Source organism: Indicator indicator, chromosome 14, assembly GCF_027791375.1.
Source record: "Indicator indicator isolate 239-I01 chromosome 14, UM_Iind_1.1, whole genome shotgun sequence".
Lineage (NCBI taxonomy): Eukaryota > Metazoa > Chordata > Aves > Piciformes > Indicatoridae > Indicator > Indicator indicator.
In genome coordinates this window covers 18,218,959-18,239,481 of record NC_072023.1, presented here as the reverse complement: position 1 = coordinate 18,239,481, position 20,523 = coordinate 18,218,959, and the positions used below count along the sequence as shown (strand labels likewise).

The 20,523-nt window shown below is 50.1% G+C and overlaps 3 protein-coding genes and 1 non-coding gene across 4 annotated transcripts in view; 2 read left to right on the top strand and 2 right to left on the bottom strand.

The window, feature by feature from the left end:
• Positions 1–3,824: 3,824 nt before the first annotated feature.
• Positions 3,825–6,849, bottom strand: VAMP1 (vesicle associated membrane protein 1). Its single transcript, XM_054387092.1, has 5 exons — positions 6,666–6,849; positions 6,454–6,580; positions 5,709–5,838; positions 4,137–4,295; positions 3,825–3,887 (listed from the first exon to the last, which is right to left on the bottom strand). The coding sequence occupies exons 1-5, from the start codon at positions 6,847–6,849 to the stop codon at positions 3,825–3,827; spliced, it is 663 nt and encodes a 220-aa protein (XP_054243067.1).
• A 2,441-nt stretch (positions 6,850–9,290) lies between these two features.
• On the bottom strand, positions 9,291–10,074 carry MRPL51 (mitochondrial ribosomal protein L51). The gene is made up of 2 exons (XM_054386942.1): positions 9,746–10,074; positions 9,291–9,567 (listed from the first exon to the last, which is right to left on the bottom strand). Exons 1-2 carry the CDS (start codon positions 9,999–10,001, stop codon positions 9,371–9,373), a joined length of 453 nt encoding a protein of 150 aa, XP_054242917.1. The 5' UTR covers positions 10,002–10,074; the 3' UTR covers positions 9,291–9,370.
• A 241-nt stretch (positions 10,075–10,315) lies between these two features.
• Positions 10,316–20,523, top strand: part of NCAPD2 (non-SMC condensin I complex subunit D2) — a 29,009-nt gene continuing 18,801 nt past the window's right edge. Inside the window, exons 1-14 of the mRNA XM_054386842.1 lie at positions 10,316–10,439; positions 10,578–10,653; positions 10,809–10,867; positions 11,316–11,497; positions 13,077–13,216; positions 13,540–13,667; positions 13,745–13,868; positions 13,950–14,097; positions 14,628–14,825; positions 16,102–16,236; positions 16,777–16,861; positions 17,585–17,759; positions 18,023–18,144; positions 19,419–19,625. Coding sequence (XP_054242817.1) covers positions 10,316–10,439; positions 10,578–10,653; positions 10,809–10,867; positions 11,316–11,497; positions 13,077–13,216; positions 13,540–13,667; positions 13,745–13,868; positions 13,950–14,097; positions 14,628–14,825; positions 16,102–16,236; positions 16,777–16,861; positions 17,585–17,759; positions 18,023–18,144; positions 19,419–19,625 — 1,903 coding nt within the window. The remainder of the gene's footprint in view (positions 10,440–10,577; positions 10,654–10,808; positions 10,868–11,315; positions 11,498–13,076; positions 13,217–13,539; positions 13,668–13,744; positions 13,869–13,949; positions 14,098–14,627; positions 14,826–16,101; positions 16,237–16,776; positions 16,862–17,584; positions 17,760–18,022; positions 18,145–19,418; positions 19,626–20,523) is intronic.
• LOC128971558 (small nucleolar RNA U85) lies at positions 10,918–11,240 on the top strand. The gene has a single exon (XR_008489239.1). It is a non-coding gene; the product is annotated as a small nucleolar RNA U85 (small nucleolar RNA).

Sequence of the window (20,523 nt, the reverse complement as noted above, 5' to 3'; positions counted from 1 at the left end):
ATAAAATGTTATTGCTTTGGGGATCATCAAGGATGAACTGTAGAATCAGAATAATTACAGTTGGAAAAGACCTTGAAGATTATTGAACCCAGCCATTGTCTAACTACCGAGTCTGGTGCTGATCTAGTGTACATATGAGGAAGATGCCCACTTGGTTCCTGTGGTGGGTTGAAAAATCCTGCCCCCTATTCCTAGTCCCAGGTGTGTTTATGTCTAGAGGATTGCATGTTTACGGCTAAGGGATGTGTTTATGGCCAAAGGTCCACGTGTCTTCACATCCTTTAGAACACCAAGATTTCACAGTTTCAGCGTTTTTATTCCCAATTCACTCACCTTCTGTCCAGGGGTAGCAAGCTCCTCAGTTCCAATCCTGGGTTTCTCAGGCAAAGTGCTACAGCAGCACAGGGAGTCTCTGGAAAGGATTCCCAGCTGAACAAAGAAATCCCTGGGCAATGCTACCCTGGCCATTCACCTGCCCCTGGGTTCAATAATTATATTTGTGACTAGGGTCTTCCTGTTCCTTATTGGGTCTGAGATTCTCCTCCCCCTCTGCTCTGCCCTTGTGAGACCACACCTGGAATAGTGTCCAGTTTGGGGCTTCCCAGTTCAAGAGACTGGGATCTGCTGGAGAGAGTGCAACAGAGCTACAAGGATGATTTGGGAACTGGAACATCTCTGCTATGAAGCAGGACAGAGAGCTGGGGGTGGTTAGTCTGGAGGAGAAAAGGCTGAGCAAAACAAGGGAACACTTAGCTTTATTCCAGCCATGTTCTAAAATATGCTGTCAACAGCATCCTAATCTTCAAGGGTTTCATTTGGATCATGAACCTGTGTACCAGCACCTCTGGAGAATTATCTCAGGATAGGTTAAAGAACCCCAAAGGCAGCACAGCCTGAGGAACTAGAGCTGCCAGTAAGATACCCTTCCAGGGACTACCTCCATGCATTACACAGTAACTGGAAGTAGAGTAGTCTTGGGCAGCCTCTTTACCCAGAGCTGCTGGTGCTTCTTACTTGTTACAGACTTAGCAGACAGCCAGTCCAGCAGGGTGCTGCAGTGCAGCTGCAACCACCATTGCAGCGGAAGGCCAGCCACTGGTTTGGACAGCCAGAACTTCGGCTGTTTGGTATCCCAACCCCTCCTGCCCACTGACAGACCAGACAGACTCCATAAGGTGGTAAATTGTGTTTCTTAGAGACCATCTAAAGTACAGGAGCTGTAACATGCCAGGAGATAACAGTTGTGTTTATAGAGGGAGGAAATAAACTGCATGAATGACTGTAATTCTGTGGACAGAACCCCCTGCTTTTACTCAGAGAGCCTTTGGTGATTTTTGGTTTTTTTTTGCCCATGCAGAGAGACACAAATAAGGTGAAATGAAACAGAAAAGGCAACATACAACATCTAAGAGAAAGAAATGGGAGAGTTAGCCTAGCAGGACCTCTGTCCCCAGAAGAACAGGAGTAATGTTGCACCAAAGGCTTCTTTAGAAGAATTCAAGAGAATTGCTGGTCTCAAGCTTGCATTCCCACCCCCTAAAATGACAGCAGTAAGTAGGACAAGCAGGCCCTGGCTCCTCTTCAGTAGATGCATTTCTGACCATCCATCACATCTCAGTTCCACAAGGAATTAGGGAAGTGCTGAGGGAACGAGGGCTGCTTCACTCCAAATCTTCATCTCTGCCCTCACCCAAGGTGGAGAGGGATGGATTGCAGGGAGATGAACTCAGCGCAAATGAAATGCTGGGGCATGGAAGTCGGTGTGCAAAACCTAGCCCCCTCCCAGATGCCCTGAGGGGGCGTTCCCCAGCAAACCCAGTGAAACAAAAAGCATCTGCTCCTCTCATCTGTCACACTTCACTCCCATCTGTAAACTCCAGTGATGTTCTCCCCTGCCTCCCCACATCCCCTTACGCCTAGACAGATTTTAGTGTATTCTAGAACCAGGGAGGAGTTTCTTAAAGGAGTGCCCTCTTGCCAGTCTATTTACAGGCTACAGCTCAGCTTGTGCAAAAACAGACAAACCAACCACCCCTCCTGCTCCCTCTCCCCGCCCAAAAAAAAGCCAAAACCCCCCCAAGAAAAAAAAAACAACCACCACCAAACAAACCAAGATGCACATTCCTCAGAAAACTGCCAGAACTGAGGAGCAGGGCAGCTCATTTAGCCTCACGTATGACAGCACATTCAAGCTACTGATAACTTCTTATTTTTGACAGAGAAGAACAAGAGGCTTGCTTACAGAAAGCCACAGCATTTCCTTCTAGTGGAGACCACCAAACTCAAGGATTTCAGTTTGATAGGCAAGATCTCTAAAGAGCTGAACTGGGACATCTGCTGTTACTTTGCAATACCCATGACTAGAGCAGCATTTCCCTTTGAATCCCTAGCTAACCATTCCAAGTATTTTCTAACTCCTGCTGAAAGTTAGGGCTTTGTGGCAGCAGAAAAAGGAAAGGTATTCTGGAAACTGACCAAGCGACTCACTGGATTGTCTGGAATACCTCCAATCTCCTTCACCTGCATCAGCTAGGTAGTAGACTTCTTTTGACATTCAACCCAGTAACACAAAAGCAAAGCATCCAGTCCCATTTCACCACTACCCTCGAAGACTTGCAGAAAGCTACAACACAGTAAAAAGCCAGGGCATCATGGCTATGTGTCTGCATAGATGAAAGGAATATTTGACAGCATCCCCCCTCTCCAGATTCCTTACTGCTGTTCTTTTGTTCCTTCTGGCAGGAGGTTTTACTCCCAACACTGCCTTTTAGACAGCAGCAAAATTCCTTGCACTTCACTGTGTTTAGTCTGTTGCATTTGACTGAGGTAATCATGTAGGTTCTCCTTTAAAATAACCAAAATGGACACACTCAGACAGCAAGTCCTCTGAAAATCAGGACAGGCAGAATAAATAATTGAAGTGCTTACCTCTCCATGACTAGAGGAATCTACATCAGTACATCCAGCTTAGTCAGATGGCTCACGGCAACTGAGCAGCACAAACCTGCCTTTATTTCAGCAGCTCAGTGAAAGGCTCAAGCCATGCTTACCACTCCTTTTAGGCAGAACACTAAAGGATCTCACATGCTGAAGTCCTTTATTCCCAAAGGCACTGTTTTAAGGCATTCTTATTTTTCTAGAATTCACCCAGGCATCATTTGACAAGCTCCCGTGAAATTAAACTGCAAAAATTCCTTGCGGAAAAGCAGGGGCAATAGCTACCTGCTCCTCCTCTACTTCCCTTTCCTCTAAACTCAGATGACCCTGCCTAAAGCTGCAGCAGCTGTTGAAGAATCTAACCATGTTAAGTAGAGTGCTTCAGAGTTCTAGACAAGTATAGAAAGAAATGAAGAAGCTAGGTGAAAGGGAAAGAAAGATCCAGGGACAAAAGGAAACAGGCAAGGTGACAGGCAGATTGAAGGAGCTACATTCAAGTAAAAAAGTAAACTGGAGACAAAGCAATAAGAAAAAAGGAAAGAACAAAAGGGCAAGTTACACCAAAGGTCTCTGAAACCTCCAAATCCCCCAGCAGGGAACAGGCTTGCCAACCCACCCACTCAAAGGTAAATGCCCCTCATACTTACATGTTTGACCTGGCAGACAGAAATTTCTCATTTCTACAATGATGGCCACCCCCAATTCCTTCTGTCAGTATGTAAAGCATACCATGGCCACAGTAAGCATAGGAGTTCCAGCCACCACCACCACCTCCCTTCCCCAACGACTGAAGTTAACACTTAGGCAACCAAGACCCTCCAAGATCTCAGACCAAAAAGGAAGAGTTTAAAATACTCAGTGCTTCTTCACCCTTGATCCTGGGCTTTTCAGTACTTACTTGCAATCACCATCACCACAATGGCACCAATCACTCCCATCATGATCATCATCTGGAAAGAGAGATTATCAAGCAGTAATATTTAGAACAGAGTGACAAGTGCACACCTTCCCTGCCAGCCAGGGAACACATGCCAGATCCTGAAAGGTAGGACAGCCAAGGCCTCGAAGTCTTTCCACAGTGAAGGAATCCTAAGCATTTGAAATCGTTATTGAGACCCAACTACCCTCTCCAAGCCCTACAGGAGAGGGCTAGTTCCATTTCCTTCTAGTGAAGGAGGTTATGACACTAGGGAACTCACCTTGCAGTTCTTCCACCAATACTTCCTTTTGAGTTTTGCTGCACTACTTTCAAACTGTGAGGCACCAGCCTGAAGTGCATCAGCCCGGTCATCCAGCTGTGACAGTATCTGGTCTCGTTCCAGCACCTTGTCTACATTTACACGCATTAAATCAACCACCTGCAGAGAGAAGGATAGCAGCAACGCTTGTATTGGTACAGAGAGCTGAAAAAGTAAGAGAAGTCACTTAGCCACCTGCTACCACAGAGATACTAACAAGGGAAGACCCCAGAAACAAAAAGCCAAGGCAAGAAACAGCTTTCAAGTGGGGGAGAAAAAAAAAATCCTAGACTTGAACCTGGTTTTAAAAGCTCTTAGCTCAAAAAAGCCTAAGGCACCCCTGCTGATAAAACCAACACTCACTCCTCGAGAGCCACAGCAGAAACTTGGAGTACTGCTGCCTCAGCGAGGCACAATTGTGGCACTGCACCTCAGCAGCCACAGCACAGACGCTGCCCCTGGCAAGCCAGGCAAGGTTCCCCACACCAAATCTGCACACAGATGCTGCGTTGAAGCAGCAGGCAAGGAATTAAGAGCCGCATAGGCTTATTTCCATAAGTCTTATTATATACAGCCATAGAATGGTTTAGTCTGGAAGGGACCCTGAAGATCATCTAGTTCCAACCTTTCTGCCATGTGCAAAGACATTTCCCACTAGCCAAGGCTGCTCAAGGCCTCATCCAGCCTGGCCTTGAACACCTCCAGTGAGGGGGTCATCCACGACTTCCCTGGGCAACCTGTTCCAGTGTCTTACCACCCTCACTATCAAGAATTTCTTCCTAATCTCCAGTCTCAATCTGCCCTCCTCAAACTTCAATCCATTCCGTCTCATCCTGTCACTATGAGCCCTTGTAAAAAGTCCCTTCCTGGCTTTCTTGTAGGACCCTTTCAGGTACTGGAAGGCTGCTATTAGATCTTCCCTGAGCCTTCTCTTCTCCAGGCAGAACAGCCCCAGCTCGGTACTCATAGGGGAGGTTCTCCAGCGGTCTGATCCTCTTGGTGGCCTCCTCTGAACCTGCTCCAGCACCTCCATGCCCTCTTGTGCTGGGGGCACCAGACCCAGAGGCAGTGCTGCAGGTGGGGTCTCAGCAGAGCAGAGGGGCAGAATCCCCTCCCTGTGCTGCTGTTCTCCCTGCTTTGAATGCAGCCCAGCACACAGCTGCCTTCTGGGCTGCCAGCGACCATTGCTAGTTTATGGTGTTTGTTGTCAACAGGTACCCCCAAGTCCTTCTCCTCAAGCTGTTTTCTGTAACAGATGCACAATATGAGGTTCTGAAAATCTAACAACCCTGCTTCTTATAAATCATACCTAGAATTAAGCAGCTTTTAAACATAAAACAATCTCTTTATGGCCTCCTTTTACAGGTCTGCAATCACATTTTGCGTATTGAGTACTAAATGCACTCCTGGCACTGACGTACCAAGAGCATCCACCCTCAGCAACAGAGGCGTGCCAAGAACAGTGCTGCTGCAGAGCAGGAGAACAGTCCAGGCAGCCTAAAGGAAGCCAGCATGGCTGGCAGAGTTACCAACCTCCTGCACTTGGGCCTCCGTCTGCTGCAGCCGACGGTTGCTGGTCAGATTGGGGGGTGGTTCAGGGGGTCCCCCACCAGGGGCTTCCCCTTCAGGGACTGCAGAAGCAGGTTGCTGTGCTGGGTCAGACCTAGGGAAATGTAATTACAGACAGTTAGCTGATCAAGAGAGAGGAACCACACACACACAGACACCACATCTCCCCAAATCCACCTGAACCCCAGTGTCCCTAGGCTGGGACAGTGCTGGCAATAGGCCCAAGAGCCTGAACCATCCCTGTATCTCCCCCGGACCGGGAGCAGGCAAGCTCCGGGGAAAACCGGGAGCAAGGGCATCCCCAGAGGATGACATCAGGGGAAAGCAGCCAGAGCGGGGGAAGGGTCTGCGAGTGCAGCAGTGCCCGGCCTCCCGAAGACTGGGGAGGAAGGTGACAGCCGCCTGGCAGCACATAGGTAACCGGGAGGTGGTTTGCAGCCTGCCCAGAGGACGGAGAGGGACGGGGCCACGCCAAAAGGGGACACAGCGCAGCGGGAGCCCCGGATGGGAGAGCAACCCCCACACCGAATATCACCCACACAAACCATGCGCTCTACGAGACCTCGGCAGGGGACGGGCTAAGGAACCGAGATCTCCCGGGCAGTGGTGCGGGAAGCCGTGCCTGTGGCTGCTACAACGCACCCTTCAGCTCCAACCCCAGCCCATTCCCTCCCGCTGCACACAGCCCCACGGCCGGGCGGACACTCACATCGCAGAGCCTAAGCACGACCGTCCGGACACACCGCGGCAACAGCCGGCGCCTCGCCCGCCCACAACTCCACAGCAGCACAAGTACCGCGGGGGACTTCGCTCTAATAGGACTTCACGTCCCGCCCCTAGAGCCAACCAGCTAATCAGAAGTGGCTGCAGGAAAGATTTGCGGGGAGCAGCAAATCAGCACCGCCTTTGTGTTCCTCCAACAGCCAATCAGCGCTCCAGGGCACGGGCGCAGTGAGGCGCCGTGTGCAGACGGGCACAGCCCTCCGCTCTGCACAGGCTGCGCGTCCTGCGCCCGGTCTGTGACAGGCCTGAGCGGCCGCACCGCGCTCCATTTGGGCCAGGCAGGGCCGGAGCGCCATTGCCAGTCCCGCGCCCGGTTTTCCATCATGGAGCACTTGCCGTGCCGGTGCCGTTGTATATGGGGCTGTAGAGCTGCTGAGCTGTCTCCTGACTACCGTGCGTGTAGTGCGTTTGTTGGCGCTGTCTCCGCAATGAAGCTGCTGGCCCGCTTCCATCATGCAGTAGTGTCAAAGGGGATCGAAACAGGTCCCTGAAGCACCGGCGTTCAAGCTCCTGCTGGGGGAAATCAGACTCCAGCAGCAGCCCCTAAAACAGGTCCATGTTTGGGGGCTTCCCCTCTAAAGATGTTGACAAATCAGCTGGATCAGAAGGGAGGATTCTGCAGGACAAAACGAGTGCTAGGAGCACACTGGAAGAAGTCTCTCCATATGGCAGTTGGTGTGGTGAGTAGGGGGATAAGCAATTGGTTCACACCTTTTCTTTGATAAAAGTTTATAGTGCCAGATCTTCAAGCTCATGAATTTTAACAAGGGCAAGCGTAGAGTCCTGCACTGGGGAGGAATAACCTCATGCACCACCACAGGTTAGGGGTTGACCTTCTCTGAAGCTGCTCTGTGGAGAAGGCCCTTGGAGTCCTGATGGACAAGTTAATCTCAAGCCAGCAGTGTGCCCTTACAGCCAAGAAGGCCAACAGTATCCTGGGGTGCGGTAAGAAGAGTGTGACCAGAAGATCAAGGGAGGTTCTCCTCTACTCTACTCTGGTGAGACCGTATCTGGAGTACTGTGTCCAGCTCTGGGATCCCCAGTTCAAGAGAGACAGGGAACTATTGGACAGAGTTCAACAGAGGACCACAGAGATGATGAGAGCATCTCTCTGACAAGGAGACACTGAAAGACTTGGGGCTCTTTAGCTTAGAGAGATCCCCCTGAGAGAGGTTCTCAATGCTTATCAATATCTAAAGTGTAGGGTCATGAGGATGGAGCTGGGCTCTTTTCAGTGGAGCCCAGCAACAGGACAAGGGGCAGTTGGCACAAACTACAGCACAGGAGGTTTCATTGGAACTGGCTGCCCAGAGAAGTTGTAGAGTCTCCAAAACCCACCTGACTATGTTCATGTGCAACCTTATCTAGCAGATGGGTTGGACTAGATGGTCTCCAGAGGTTCCTTCCAACCCCTGCCATTCTGTGATCTGACAGATTAGTAGATATACAAGACAGGTACATTACAAATTACAGCCTGGGAGCCAAAAGGCTGTGGATGTAAGGAAGGTAAAGGCTTATTATGGGGTTATGGCTGCAGCCAGATGATTTGCAGATAGGGCTATCGAGGATTAAGAAGGTATCTGGCACTAGACTCAGTGGAACTGAAGGGGTTTTAAGCTGTGCCTTTAGACAAGCTTCAAAGGAACAAGTCCTGGGAAGAAGCTTCTGTAGCTTGGCAACCTTCCCACCACAGTTTGAAGGCCGCTGCAATAACCATTGCGATGAATAGAAGATGGAGCTTGTGGAACTGTTGGCCCGCAGACCCCTTACCAAGTTGGTGCTTAGGGACCAAGAAGTGACAAAGGCTACAAGATAGTCTTCTCTAACACTTTCTCAGTTTCTATCATACTTTGACCCAAGGATTTGCTATGCCTATCATTTACATATAACCCCCAGCCACTCTCTTTCAGGTGCTTGCTCGATCTCCACTTGGATCTGTGCACATTTCCTGAATCCATACCCCAGGTCTGCCACTCTGTTCCTGAGAACATGGACTTTAGCTGCTTAAACAGAGACTGGCTTCACCTTCCTAGGCTTTAAGAAGTTCTTTTCATTCCTTGCTGCTTCCAACCAAGTGCTTTTGAAGACAGAGTAGCATTACTCTGTAACAAGATACATGGAGTCAGCAAGCAACTCCTAAGCAGGAGCATACTGAAATTGATGATTGGGGAACTTGAACATCTCTGCTATGGAGAAAGACTGAGAGCCCTAGGGCTATTTAATCTGGTGAAGACTGAGAGGGGACCTTAACAATGCCTACAAATATCTGAGGGGTGGGTGTTAAGATGAAGGGGCCAGGCTCTTTTCAGTGGTGCCCAGTGATAGGCAAGGAGCAGGTACAAGCTGGAACACAGGAGGTCCCACCTCAGCGTGAGGAGATGCTTCTGTATGGTGAGAGTGATGGAGCGCTGGAGCAGGCTGCTCAGCGAGGTTGTGGAGTCTCCTTCTCTGGACACTTTTAAAGCCTGCCTGGATGTGTTCCTGTGTGGCCTGCCCAAGGTGATGCTGTTCAAGCAGGGGGGTTGGATTGGATGTCCTTGAAAGGTCCCTTCCAACCCCTACTATTCTGTAGTTCTGTGCAGGAGGATGCGAGAACCTGGGGCTCACAGAGACTGAAAGGATGCTAGAAGCCTGGACAAAACAAAAATGAGTATTCTCATACCAAGTTCAGGGATGTGGGTTGTTAGCTCAGGTCTGAAGCAGCAGCAGAACCTTGCGGCTGGGTCAGAAACGCACAGCAAAGGTTGCAGGAAGCACTAGGAACCCAGCTGTGTGAAAGCTGGCTTTATTTTGAGTATGATGCCCTGAACCCACGTTCTACATGCCTAGCACAGAGTCGCTCCTTAGCGGTGCTTGCCGGTGCGATTGAAGCGCTTGTACAGGTACCGGATCCTCTTGTTGAGGTTGTGGTAGTCCTCTGCAAACATCCGCTCTCCCACCATCTGTTTCTTGCGGATACACCTCTGCAGCTCATTCCCCCGCCAGCCTCGCAGCCACTTGGGACCCACAATCAGGTTCTTCGGGTGGATCTGGAAACCGCCTAAGATCAGAGGAGCAAGGCAGAGAGGCTGAAGCCAGGCCACAGAGGAGGCTGTTCCCCAAGCGGCTGGCCCAAATCCTCCCCGCCCTCTCGCTGCTGCAGGAGCTGCTTGCCCACAGATGGGTCGAGCCTCCCTCCCCCTCCTGCCCTGACAGCGGGGAGTAGGGGAGTGTCTTACCCAGTATCCCTATGTTATCGTAGACCCCGAACAAGGCCCGTTTTTCTGTCCACCGATCCACCTGCTTAGGCTTCGGGGGCTCCTTGATGCGGAAGGCCCGAGTGAGCCCTGCCAGGGGCGAGGAAAGGGGAACGGGGAGGCCAGGCCGCACAGGCCCCCAACGCGCCCCACCACCGCTAATGCTTCGCTCGGCCTGGAGCAGGGACGCTGCCGGGGCTAGCATGGCTCGCCCCGTGGCCCACAACAGCGCCGCCATGGGAGGCGATCCCGTGGGGTGTCCTGCTACCAGCGGGGTTGGAGGAGCGACACTGCTGAGCCTGCCCCGCCGAGACCGGGACCTCAGCCACGCCCCTCCCAGTCGCTGTGGCCGCCGGGAAGCGGCGAGACGAGGAAGTAGCGTCACGGCTAACGGTCGAGCAAGGAGCCAGCGATTGGGCGAGGTGCTGGCGTGTCATAGCTCTGCTGGGCGCTGATAGGCCGCGGCGAGGGCGGGCGCTGCCTCGCGCGCTGGTTTGAGCGCCGAGGCCAGTCCCGGCGGGGTGGTGGTTTCGTAGCGTTGTGCTGGCGGCGATGGCAGCGGCCTGGGAGTTCCAGTTGCCCCTGGCACCTGGCGATCTGCTGCGGTGCGGCGGCTATGGGCGCTATGTCGTGCAGGACGTGCTGCCTGTCCGCGAACTGTCGCCCGCTATCACAGGTAAGCCTCTTCACCACGACCCCTATGCAAGCCCTCCTAGGCCTAGCCTAGCCTAGCCTAGCCTGGCCCGGCCCGGTCCGGTCCTACCGCCGGCTTATGTCCGTGATTGCCTCCTTTCTTCTCCGTGTTTCCCTGTAGCCTTCCGGACCGCATTTCGAGCACAGGGCGCGTTGGCGGTGCTGCAGCACTTCGATTCCATCTACAGCTTGCTTCAGTGAGTACAGAGGCGACGAGCGCGGAGCTGAGGGCACCGGGAGCAGAGCAGAGCCGGGTGAGGGAGGGTTGTGGATAGACTGGTGTGACTGGGCGCTTACACATCTCGCAGATGGTCTTTACTTGCAGCCCTCATACACTGTGTTTGCCATGCAGCCACTTCCGAGCTGTAGAGTCTGCTATCAAGGAGGATGCTGTGGAACTGCTGATGAAAGGTCGGTATCTGCTGAAGCAGAAACAATAGAGTGGTTGCTCTCCTTTGGCAGCTCAGTGATGATATAAAGGCTAATGTGACTCGACCAGCTGGGTTGCACCCTCAGCTCATTCCAGTAATACAGGTCTGTAATCTTGGTGGACGACGCTGAGCTGTGCGTGTTCACTGTAAGGGCAGGCCGACAGAAAATCCACTTCCTCATGTCCCTGGAAAATGCATCTTCGGGATGCATCAGCTCTGAGTGAGTGTTGCTTTGAGCTGACAAGAGGCTGTGGGAATAGGATGGGACAGCACATGCAAGGTTTGGGTTGCAAGGGGCAACCCATGTTACAGCTGGTGAGATGTGAGCACAAGTCTTTGGTAATCTGATGGCTGCTCTGAGTCTCCAACGGGGAGGGATGGTTCAGGGGCCTGGCGAGGAGTGCTGATGATTTTCTGCCTCTCTTCAGTGGTGTCCTATCATTCCAATGAGCTTCCCACCATCCTGGCTGATTCTGGGCTGAGCAGTGCAGACCGCAAAGCTCACCTTAATGCTCTCAAGATGAACTGCTACTTGCTGACTGGTCTAATGAATGCCTTTGAAATGGAAATCTGCAAGTGTGGTGTGCTGGAAGTAGATCCTGGTGGGAAGGTAAGGGAGACATCTAAGATGATTAAAGTAGGAAATATATAAGCTTGCTGAGCTTTATGATGTCTGTCAGATGTTATAGCTGGGTTTAGTTAAACATGATGCCACTAACAGCAGTGCTTAATGTGGAGTACTGGTATTTCTGTGAAACTCTACATGGGAAACAGCCAAAATGATGTCATGGTTTAACCTCAAGCAGCAACTAAACACCACACAGTCCCTCATTTACTCTCCTTTCTAGTGGAATGACGAGGAGTATTAGGGAAGAAACCCTACATCCTGAGTTGAGATAAGAATAGATGAATAACTAAAATAAGATTTAATAACAATAATAGCATAATAATAAAGGAATATAACTGAAAGAGGGAGAAATAAAAAAAGACAAGTGATGTATAACGCAGTTTCTTGCCACCCACTATCTACTGCCCATGCAGTGATCCATGCGCCCCTCAAGGCCAAATCCCCCCCAGTTTATGTACTGAGCATGATGTTCTGTGGGCTGGTATATCCCTTTGGCTAGTTTGGGTCAGCTGTCCTGGCCCTGCTCCCTCCCAGCTTATTGTGTACTGCAGGGGAAATTGAGAAGATCTTAAAGAACATGACATGAGCCAGCAATGGGCACTTGCAGCCCAGAAGGCCAGTGGCATCCTGGGATGCATGAAAAGCAGTGTGGCCAGAGATGGAGAGAGGTGATTCTGCCTCTGCTCTGCTGCGTCCAGGTCCTCCAGCCCTCTGATCATCTTTATGGCCCTCCTCTGGACTTGCTCCAGCAGGTCCATGTCTCTCTTGTGTTGGGAGCTCCAGAGCTGGACACAGCACTTCAGGTGAGGTCTCCCCAGAGCAGAGGGGCAGAATCACCTCTCTCCATGTGCTGGCCATGCTGCTTTTGATGCAGTCCAGGATACGATTTGTCCTCTCTGCTGTAGGTACACACTGTTAAGTCATGTCCAGCTTCTCATCCACCAGCACCCCTAAGTCCTTTTCTGCAGGGCTGCTCTCAATCTCATCATCCCCCAGCCTGGTTTAATATCTAGGGTTGCAGGACCTTGCATTTTACCGTATTGAACCTCATGAGGTTCTCCTCAGCCCACTTCTCTAGCTTGTCCGGGTCCTTCTGGATGTCATCCTATCCTTCAGTCATGTAAACCACACCACACAGCTTGGTGTCACAGAATCACATCAGCAGACGTGCTGAGGATGCCTCAATCCCTCTGTCTGTATCACTGATGAAGATATGGAACAGCACTGGTCCCAGTACAGACCCCTGAGGGACAGCACCTGTCACCTCTCTTCACCTGGACATCGAGCTGCTTGCCACTACCCTTTGGATGACATCATCCAACCAATTCTTTATCCCCTGGACAGTCCACCCATCCAATCCATATCTCCAGCTTAGAGAGAGGGATGTTGTAGGGGACTGTGTCATAGGCTTTATGGATGTCCTACTAGATGACATCTGTTGGGCTTCTCTTGTGCTGTAGAATTTAACAGTGATTTTATGTTTTGAAGGGAGCAAGGTGGTGATGGTGTGTTTTATGTTACTAAGCTGCTGCTATATCTTGTTGTGTAATCTCCTTTCTAGAATAAGAAGAAAAGGCCCAAGAGCTCTGTATTCTTGTGGGAAGAGGAGAGGGAGCCTCTTTTACGGTTGCTCCTGCAGCTGCTGCAGCTGGATCTGTGTCAGCTTTGGGGTGGTTTGGTGGTAGAAGAAGAGTTTGTCAGGTATGGGATGGAGTGGATGGACAAGTGTGATGAGTGACAGTTTTCTGGAGGGAAAGGTTAAATATTAAATTTGCCAGTGAGGTACAGCCATGTGGGGTGTAGATTGCTGGGAAACTTGAGGAAACCACCCTAAGGCAGAAAAGATTTGAACTGCCTCCTTTCCTTATGTAGGCCTTGAGAGTTCAGATGGTATTTGCTCAGGGCTTTTTAGGCTACTGGAGAATCTCTCTTGAGACACACATGTTTGCCTAGTGCAGTGTGCTAGAATCATGGTAGTCCAAGTTGTGATGGTGAGCTTCACTGTCTGTCTTCTGTGACTTCAGCTTAATGACAGGAAGCTGCTACCGTATCCTGGAGAATCCAAGTATTGGCCTTCAGAAGCACCGGGCCACACGTGAGGCCGTCACACACCTGCTCGCTGCAGCTCTGAGTCGCTATGATCACATATTCAGTGAGTTCCTGCTCTTCTGCCCTCTTCCTGGAGCCACTCACAGTTACTTTTTCTAACCTCTTCCTTCTGTGTGAAAGGTGCCACTCTGAAGATCACACAGATGCTGCAGCACTTCGAACACGTAGCTCCAGTGTTTGCACAGGCTGTGAGCCTCTGGGTTACAGAGTATGGTCTGAAAAGCCTGGTGGGTGAATTGCTAAGGTGAGAAAAACACCCTGAAGCTTGTCCTTCTATTCCTAGCAACTGGAGGCACCCTATTCCTTGTTTCATCTTTCTGCACAGGGAAATCGGGCAGAAATGTCCCCAGGACCTGTCCCGTGATGCTTCTGGAGTCAAGGGTTTCGCTGCCTTTATAACTGAGCTGGCAGAACGGACTCCTGCTCTAGTGCTCTCCAACATGAGTGTTCTCCTGCCTCACTTGGATGGGGAGGTACATTCCCTCAGTATTACCTGTCTGAAGGCTGGTGGGAGGTGGAGGTGCTGCTATCCAGTTTTTCCATCTGCAAACAGATCTTGGAACTTAGTTCACAGAGCTCAAGAAGCCAAAACCTGCCCTTTTCAACAGGTTCTGGTGCAAAGGAAGCAGAAACCATAACCACTGTCTGTCACTTTCATGTCAGAGGACAGAGTACCATCGCTCACTGGTCTGAGATCCCAGCTGTTGTCCCTTGTCTTTGGTACTTAAGGAGTTTGTCCTGTTCTCTTTTCTGGCTTTTCAGGGCAGGTTAAGATGTGTTTCTCGTATCAGTTCTTGGCTTCTAGCTGGATAGCAGGGCTGGATTACTCTGGCTTGCAGGCACAGCCACCTTCACCCAAGATTAACACAAAGTCCATAATGGAGAAAATCACTTCAGGCTGGAGCCTGGGATTCAGAAGGCCCAAATCCTGGACTGTCCTTGCCCTTGGCAGATGCAGTCAGGTGTTTGCCTGTCCCTGGCTGAACAGCTCCTCTCTTTGCAGAGCTACGTGATGCGCAATGCCGTGCTGGCGGCTATGGCCGAGGTGCTGGTGCAGGTGCTGAATGGTGACCAGCTGGAGGAGGCTGCCCGTGGCACCCGGGACCAGTTCCTGGCCATGCTGCAGACCCACGTCTGTGACATCAACAGCTTTGTGCGCAGCCGTGTGCTGCAGCTCTTCACTCGCATCGTGCAGTGCAAGGTAAGCCTGTGCCAGGGAGCTGCCCTGCCTCAGTCAGCCTTGCCTCTCTTCCTTGCCTGAGGGAATTTCTGGCACCCTGCTCTGAGTGCTGGGTTCTACATATTGGCCACAACAACCCCATGCAGCGCTACAGGCTGGGATCAGAGTGGCTGGAGAGCAGCCAGGCAGAAAGGGACCTGGGGGTGCTGGTTGACAGCCGCCTGAACATGAGCCAGCAGTGTGCCCAGGTAGCCAAGAAGCCCAATAGCATCCTGGCCTGCATCTCAGGAGTAGTGTGGCCAGCAGAAACAGGGAAGTCATTCTGCCCCTGTACTCAGCACTGGTTAGGCCACACCTTGAGTACTGTGTCCAGTTCTGGTTCCTCAATTTCAGAAGGGCATTGAGATACTCGAACATGTCCAGAGGAGGGCAACAGAGCTGGTGAGGGGTCTGGAGCACAAGCCCTGTGAGGAGAGGCTGAGGGAGCTGGGGGTGTTTAGCCTGGAGAAGAGGAGGCTCAGGGGAGACCTGATTGCTGTCAGCAACTACCTGAAGGGACATTCCAGCCATGTGAGAATTTGTCTCTTCTACCAGGGAACCAGCAACAGAACAAGAGGACACAGTCTCGAGCTGTGTAGGGGGAAGTTTAGGCTTGATCTCAGAAAGAAGTTCTTCACAGAGATTGCCCATTGGAATGGGCTGCCCAGGCAACTGGTGGGGTTGACGTCCCTGGAGTTGTTTAAGAAAAGCCTGGATGAGGCACTTAGTGCCACGGTCTAGTTGATTAGATAGGGCTGGGTGGTCGGTTGGACTGGATGATCTTGGAGGTATCTTCCAACCTGGTTGATTCTGTAATTCTTTGTCTGCAGAGACTGAAGTTTAGCAGACAAAGATACTGTCTTTGCATATTGGGGTTCCTTTGCAACTCCTTTTCCCCAAGAGCAAGGATCCTAGGGGTGAGAGAATTTGGGAACAGAAATTAAATGCTGCTTTTCATTACTGGAACAGACTAGAAGGAAGGAGCACAGTCTGCAAGCTCCTTTTGGACATTGGTATGAGAAAAGATCACCCCTGGTAGATACACTTGAGGCTCAGTTTAGTGGGACCCTGGATAACCTAACCTGAGTCCTTGCTTTCAGCAGAGGTTGGACCAGAAGATATCCAGAGGTCACTCCAAACCTAGACTTTTCTGTAACTCTATAGCCTATGCCTTTTAGTTCATTAATGTCTGCAGCAAAAGATCTTTTCCTGTGTCTCTAACTCTTGGTGCTGCCTTTGTACTCTGGTTGTGTGCTAGGCCCTGCCTTTGACTCTGTTCCGGTCGCTGGTGCCGCTGGTTGTCGGGCGTCTCAAAGACAAAGCTGTGGTTGTGGTTAAAAATGCCATCCAGCTCCTGGCTGCCTTTCTGTCCAACAATCCATTCTCCAGCAAGGTAATCCCAGATAGTGTGATGGATCTGCTAGGTGCCTGCAGGCTGAACAACTGCTGTGGGATACAGCCAGGAAGGCAGCTTTCTGTGTCTTGGGGGAAGAACAACATAGCCTTTGACTCTGCAGGTGGAAGCTTTCTGCATTGCCTAGGTTCAGATCTTTCTTTCTCTGTCTCTTTCCTCAATTGTTTTAGTTGCTACCAGCAGCTGAAGGCCAGGAGGGATGTGTTTGTGGAAAAAAAACTGCAGCAGTCTGATTTTAACCCACTGTGGGGTTTCTTTCTTAGAATCAGAATTAGTCTTTTAGAATATTCTGCACAGAGCTGCAGCTCTATATTTAGCTGCACCTTCTGAGCCCCAGACTGGCAATATACAACAGTTCCCATTCCAGGCTGAAGGCCAGTCTACTATTCCAGTATCCAAAACCAGGGTTATCTGAGGGGATTGACAGCTTAAAGCAGGGAGTAGTGGAGGAAGGAGAATTCTGGATTTCAGAAAAAGGAGAATAAGTAACATACTACATTTCTTCCTGGCATCTTCAAGCTCAACTGTGCTGACTTGGCTGAGCCACTGAAGAAAGAGATGCAGAAACTGCAAGAAATGAAGGACCATAGCAGAACCACAGCAGGTAATTTCCCTTCTTCCCAGGGCTTATCAGGGTTTCTTTTTTTTTCCTCATCTTAAATTTGCTTCCAGGTTGTGCTGGCTTTTATCTCAGATCTTAACTCATGTGAGACAGTGAGGCTAAGTAACTGGGATTAAACTCGGGACACTTTCTCATCCGGTGGTGTTATAAAAATACCATCTCCACATCCATAGCCAGCTCAACAGTCCATTCAGCTCAATATCCTGTTTTCAGGGTAACAACTGAAAACACCAATGAACACCCTCTACCTTTCCATTTTCAACCAGTCAAGGACTGCTTGAGCTGTGATTTTGGTCGGCTCTTAATTTAAACTTGTTTAGCCTTGGACATGATGCTGTCTACAAAACACTAAATATTAACTGATGGTTCTGTCTGGCTTGGTTGTTAGGGTTTTTTTTAACCCTCAGCAGTTTTGGAGGTTGGTTTGTTTGGGGTTTTTTGTGGTTATGTTTGTTTGCTGGTTTTGGGTTTGGGTTTTTTGCGGGGTGATTTTGTTTTGTTTTGTGCCAAAGAGTTCTTTTCTTACTGCTGTCAGGGTGGGATCAGCAATGGAAATAGTACCTGCCTGTGGGGAAAAAAAAAATAGATTTCCAAAGTTCCAGATGAGTTTCCTTATTTAGGGTATCATTTGAGGCTCTGTATTTGTCATTCCCTCTTTTTTTTTTTTTTTTTTTTTTTTTTAATTTCCCTTTTTGTTTTAAATAGATCCAGTGGTCAACCCAGAGGAAGAGTGGGAGGCAATGCTGCCAGAAGTTAGGGCTGCCACACAGCAGCTCTTTCAACCACTGCAGGAAGAGGAAGAGGACATGGTGGAAGTTGGAGAAACAGTGGAGAGTACGTTGGAGCAAATCACTAAGCTGTTGAGGAAGCTGAATTACAAGTAAGAAGGTTCTGTAGTTTGTGAGAGTGTTTGTGCCAAGGGACGTCTCAGTCTCCTGTTCTCTGCTCGAGGAAGGTTTGGGATCCAGGTTAGATGGATGATTTCCAGTAACATAAGGCTGTAGGAAGAGTTTGCCATCAGCTCTCAGCACAAGATGCTGACAGGAGACACTTTCCCAGGCAGTTGGGGCAGGGTGGGATTGTTTCCCTTGTGCCCTGCCCTTGTGGGTTGCTGATGTTCTCTTGGGTGATGTCATTGTCCAGGAGTGCAGCCCGCCTCACGCAGAAGGCCCTGAGCTGCTTCCAGGGGAAGGAGCCCTTCACTGGTCCCACAGAGGAAAATGAGGAGGCAACAATCCTGGGTGTTCTGAAGAGACTTTACACAGGTAACTAATTCAGCTGCCCCTGTCTCTTCCCTAAGGCCAAGGTGATGCCAGAGCTAGACCAAAACCCTCTGGAATACCCTGTTCCCCTTCCAACCTGTGGGACTCACTCTATGTGTAGTTGACAGCTCCTAGAGCTGCACCATCTCTGAATCATTTGCTTGTCTTGTGGCCTGGCATTTTGGCTGGATCACCTTAGTCCTGGTTGTTTCTGGCTGGAACAGTTGCATGTTCTCATTAGAAGTGTTTCTGATGCCTTCACACAGGTAACTCGGGGCCTTCTGTCCTGTCTGAATTGATCAGTTCTTCCTGAACAGGTGGTGGGATGTGTTTACCCTTAGCAGCCTTGACCAAGTACCTGCTTCAGGCAGTCGTATCTTTGAGCTTACCTGGGGTTCAAGCCTCTTAGGTGTGTTTTTCAGACTTCACGTGCTTTATCTTTGGTGTTTGTTTCAGAAGGTTTCCTATCCAGTCCCATCATAGAATCACAGTACATTAGAGGTTGGAAGGGACCTCCAGAGATCATCCAGTCCAATCCCCCCTGCCAGAGCAGGATCACTTAGGGTAGTTCACACAGGAATGTATCCAGGTGGGTTTTGAAAGTCTCCAGAGGAGACTCCATAGAATCATAGAATCAACCAGGTTGGAAGAGACCTCCAAGATCATCCCGTCCAACCCATCACCCAGCCCTATCCAATCAACTAGACCATGGCACTAAGTGTCCCATCCAGTCTTTTCTTGAACATCTCCAGGAACGGTGACTCTACCACCTCCCTGGGCCATTTGCCCATTCCAATGGCAAATCACTCTCTCTGTGAGCTCATTTCTATCAAAAGTATCTACCATCTAAAAATCTCCTTAACTTCTTCAACTCTCCATACTTGTGCAAACTTTGATAGGGAGTGGTAGTGTTTGCCTTCTCCCTAATCTGCCCTGATTTCCATTTAGGACCTCATCTGTCTTTGGGGAGCTGTCAAGTTCAGATTAACTTCTTTAGCATTTTAATGGAGTTTGAGCTAAATGGGCCATGCTTATCTCCACTCATCTACTGAACTGGCATTTCTGTGGTGTATCCTATTGTAGTACTGAAACTTGCTCTACAGCATGCTGAGGTTTTGTCTTTGCAGCAAAGTCTGATGGCAGAAGTCGGATCTTTGTCCTCTGACTCTTGGGAGGTGTCACTCTGAGGTGGAAAGAGAAGGGTTAAAATGCCCTGGACTGTGTCTGTTTCTCTTGTGCCTTCCATATTCTCACAAACAAGTGTCCACGCTGTACAGGTTCATGCCCACCTGAGAACTGTGAGAATCCTCCACATGGCAACAGTCTTAACAGTGAAGAAGTTGTCCTGGAAGATCAACCTCAGACAGAGCTGCTCAAACAGCAGATGGTGGTGCAATACCTGAAAGATGCTTACAGCTTCTCAGAGAAAATCACAGAAGCCCTGGGCCTGATCAGCAAGATGATGTATGAGAATTCCATCTCAGGTGGGTGAAAGACAGCTGGGGATCCCTCTTCACCATTTCCCTTTGCTAGAAAGGAGATGTGGGAGTGGTGAAGACGAAAAGTTCAGAGGAGCTGCTTTTCGCTAAAGAGATGTCACCGGTGCTTCCAGCAGAGCAGAAAAAGAGGCACCATCTAAATGGGTGTCATGAAGGGGCTGTGTTGGGTTCTGAATGAGCTTTCTGGGAATCTCATTGTAACTATCAAGGTTGAGAATGGGTTTAAAATCTGGTTGACCAAAATGACTTCATTTCTGGAAGCTCTCCTACTTCCTATGGAAGGGGATACAGTTTCACCTCAGCTGAGCTTCTCCCAGAGTAAGCATGGCCACTGAAGCTGGTTCCTGTAATCTGCTTGGTGCCCTAATGCAGCTTTAGTTGTTCTTCTGGCTCTGAGCAGCTTTTCTCATCTATTTCACCTCTCCTATTCTTTAGCTGAAAGTGATTCATAGATTCATAGACTGGCTGGGTTGGAAGGGGCCTTACAGATCATCCAGTTCCAACCCTCTGCCAGTATCTAGTGGATACCTTCCACTAGCCCAGGTTGCTCAAGGCCTCAGACAGCCAGGCCTTGAACACCTCCAGGGAGGAGGCATCCACAATCTCCCTGGGCAACCTGTTCCAGTGTCTCGCCACCCTCACTGTCAAGGATTTCTTCCTAATGTCCAGCCTCAATCTGCCCTCCTCAAGCTTCAATCCATTCCCCCTCATCCTATCACTACACAGCTTCTATGGCCTGGTCCTCCTCAGTGCTATAGTGAAAGGTAGTGGTGAGCAGACTGCATTAATTCAGCTGTCCTTATTTAGCATCAGAATTACTGTAACCAGTTAGACTGTTTTTTAAATGGTTATTGTGAATCAACACCGCTGAGGGGGCTGGGGC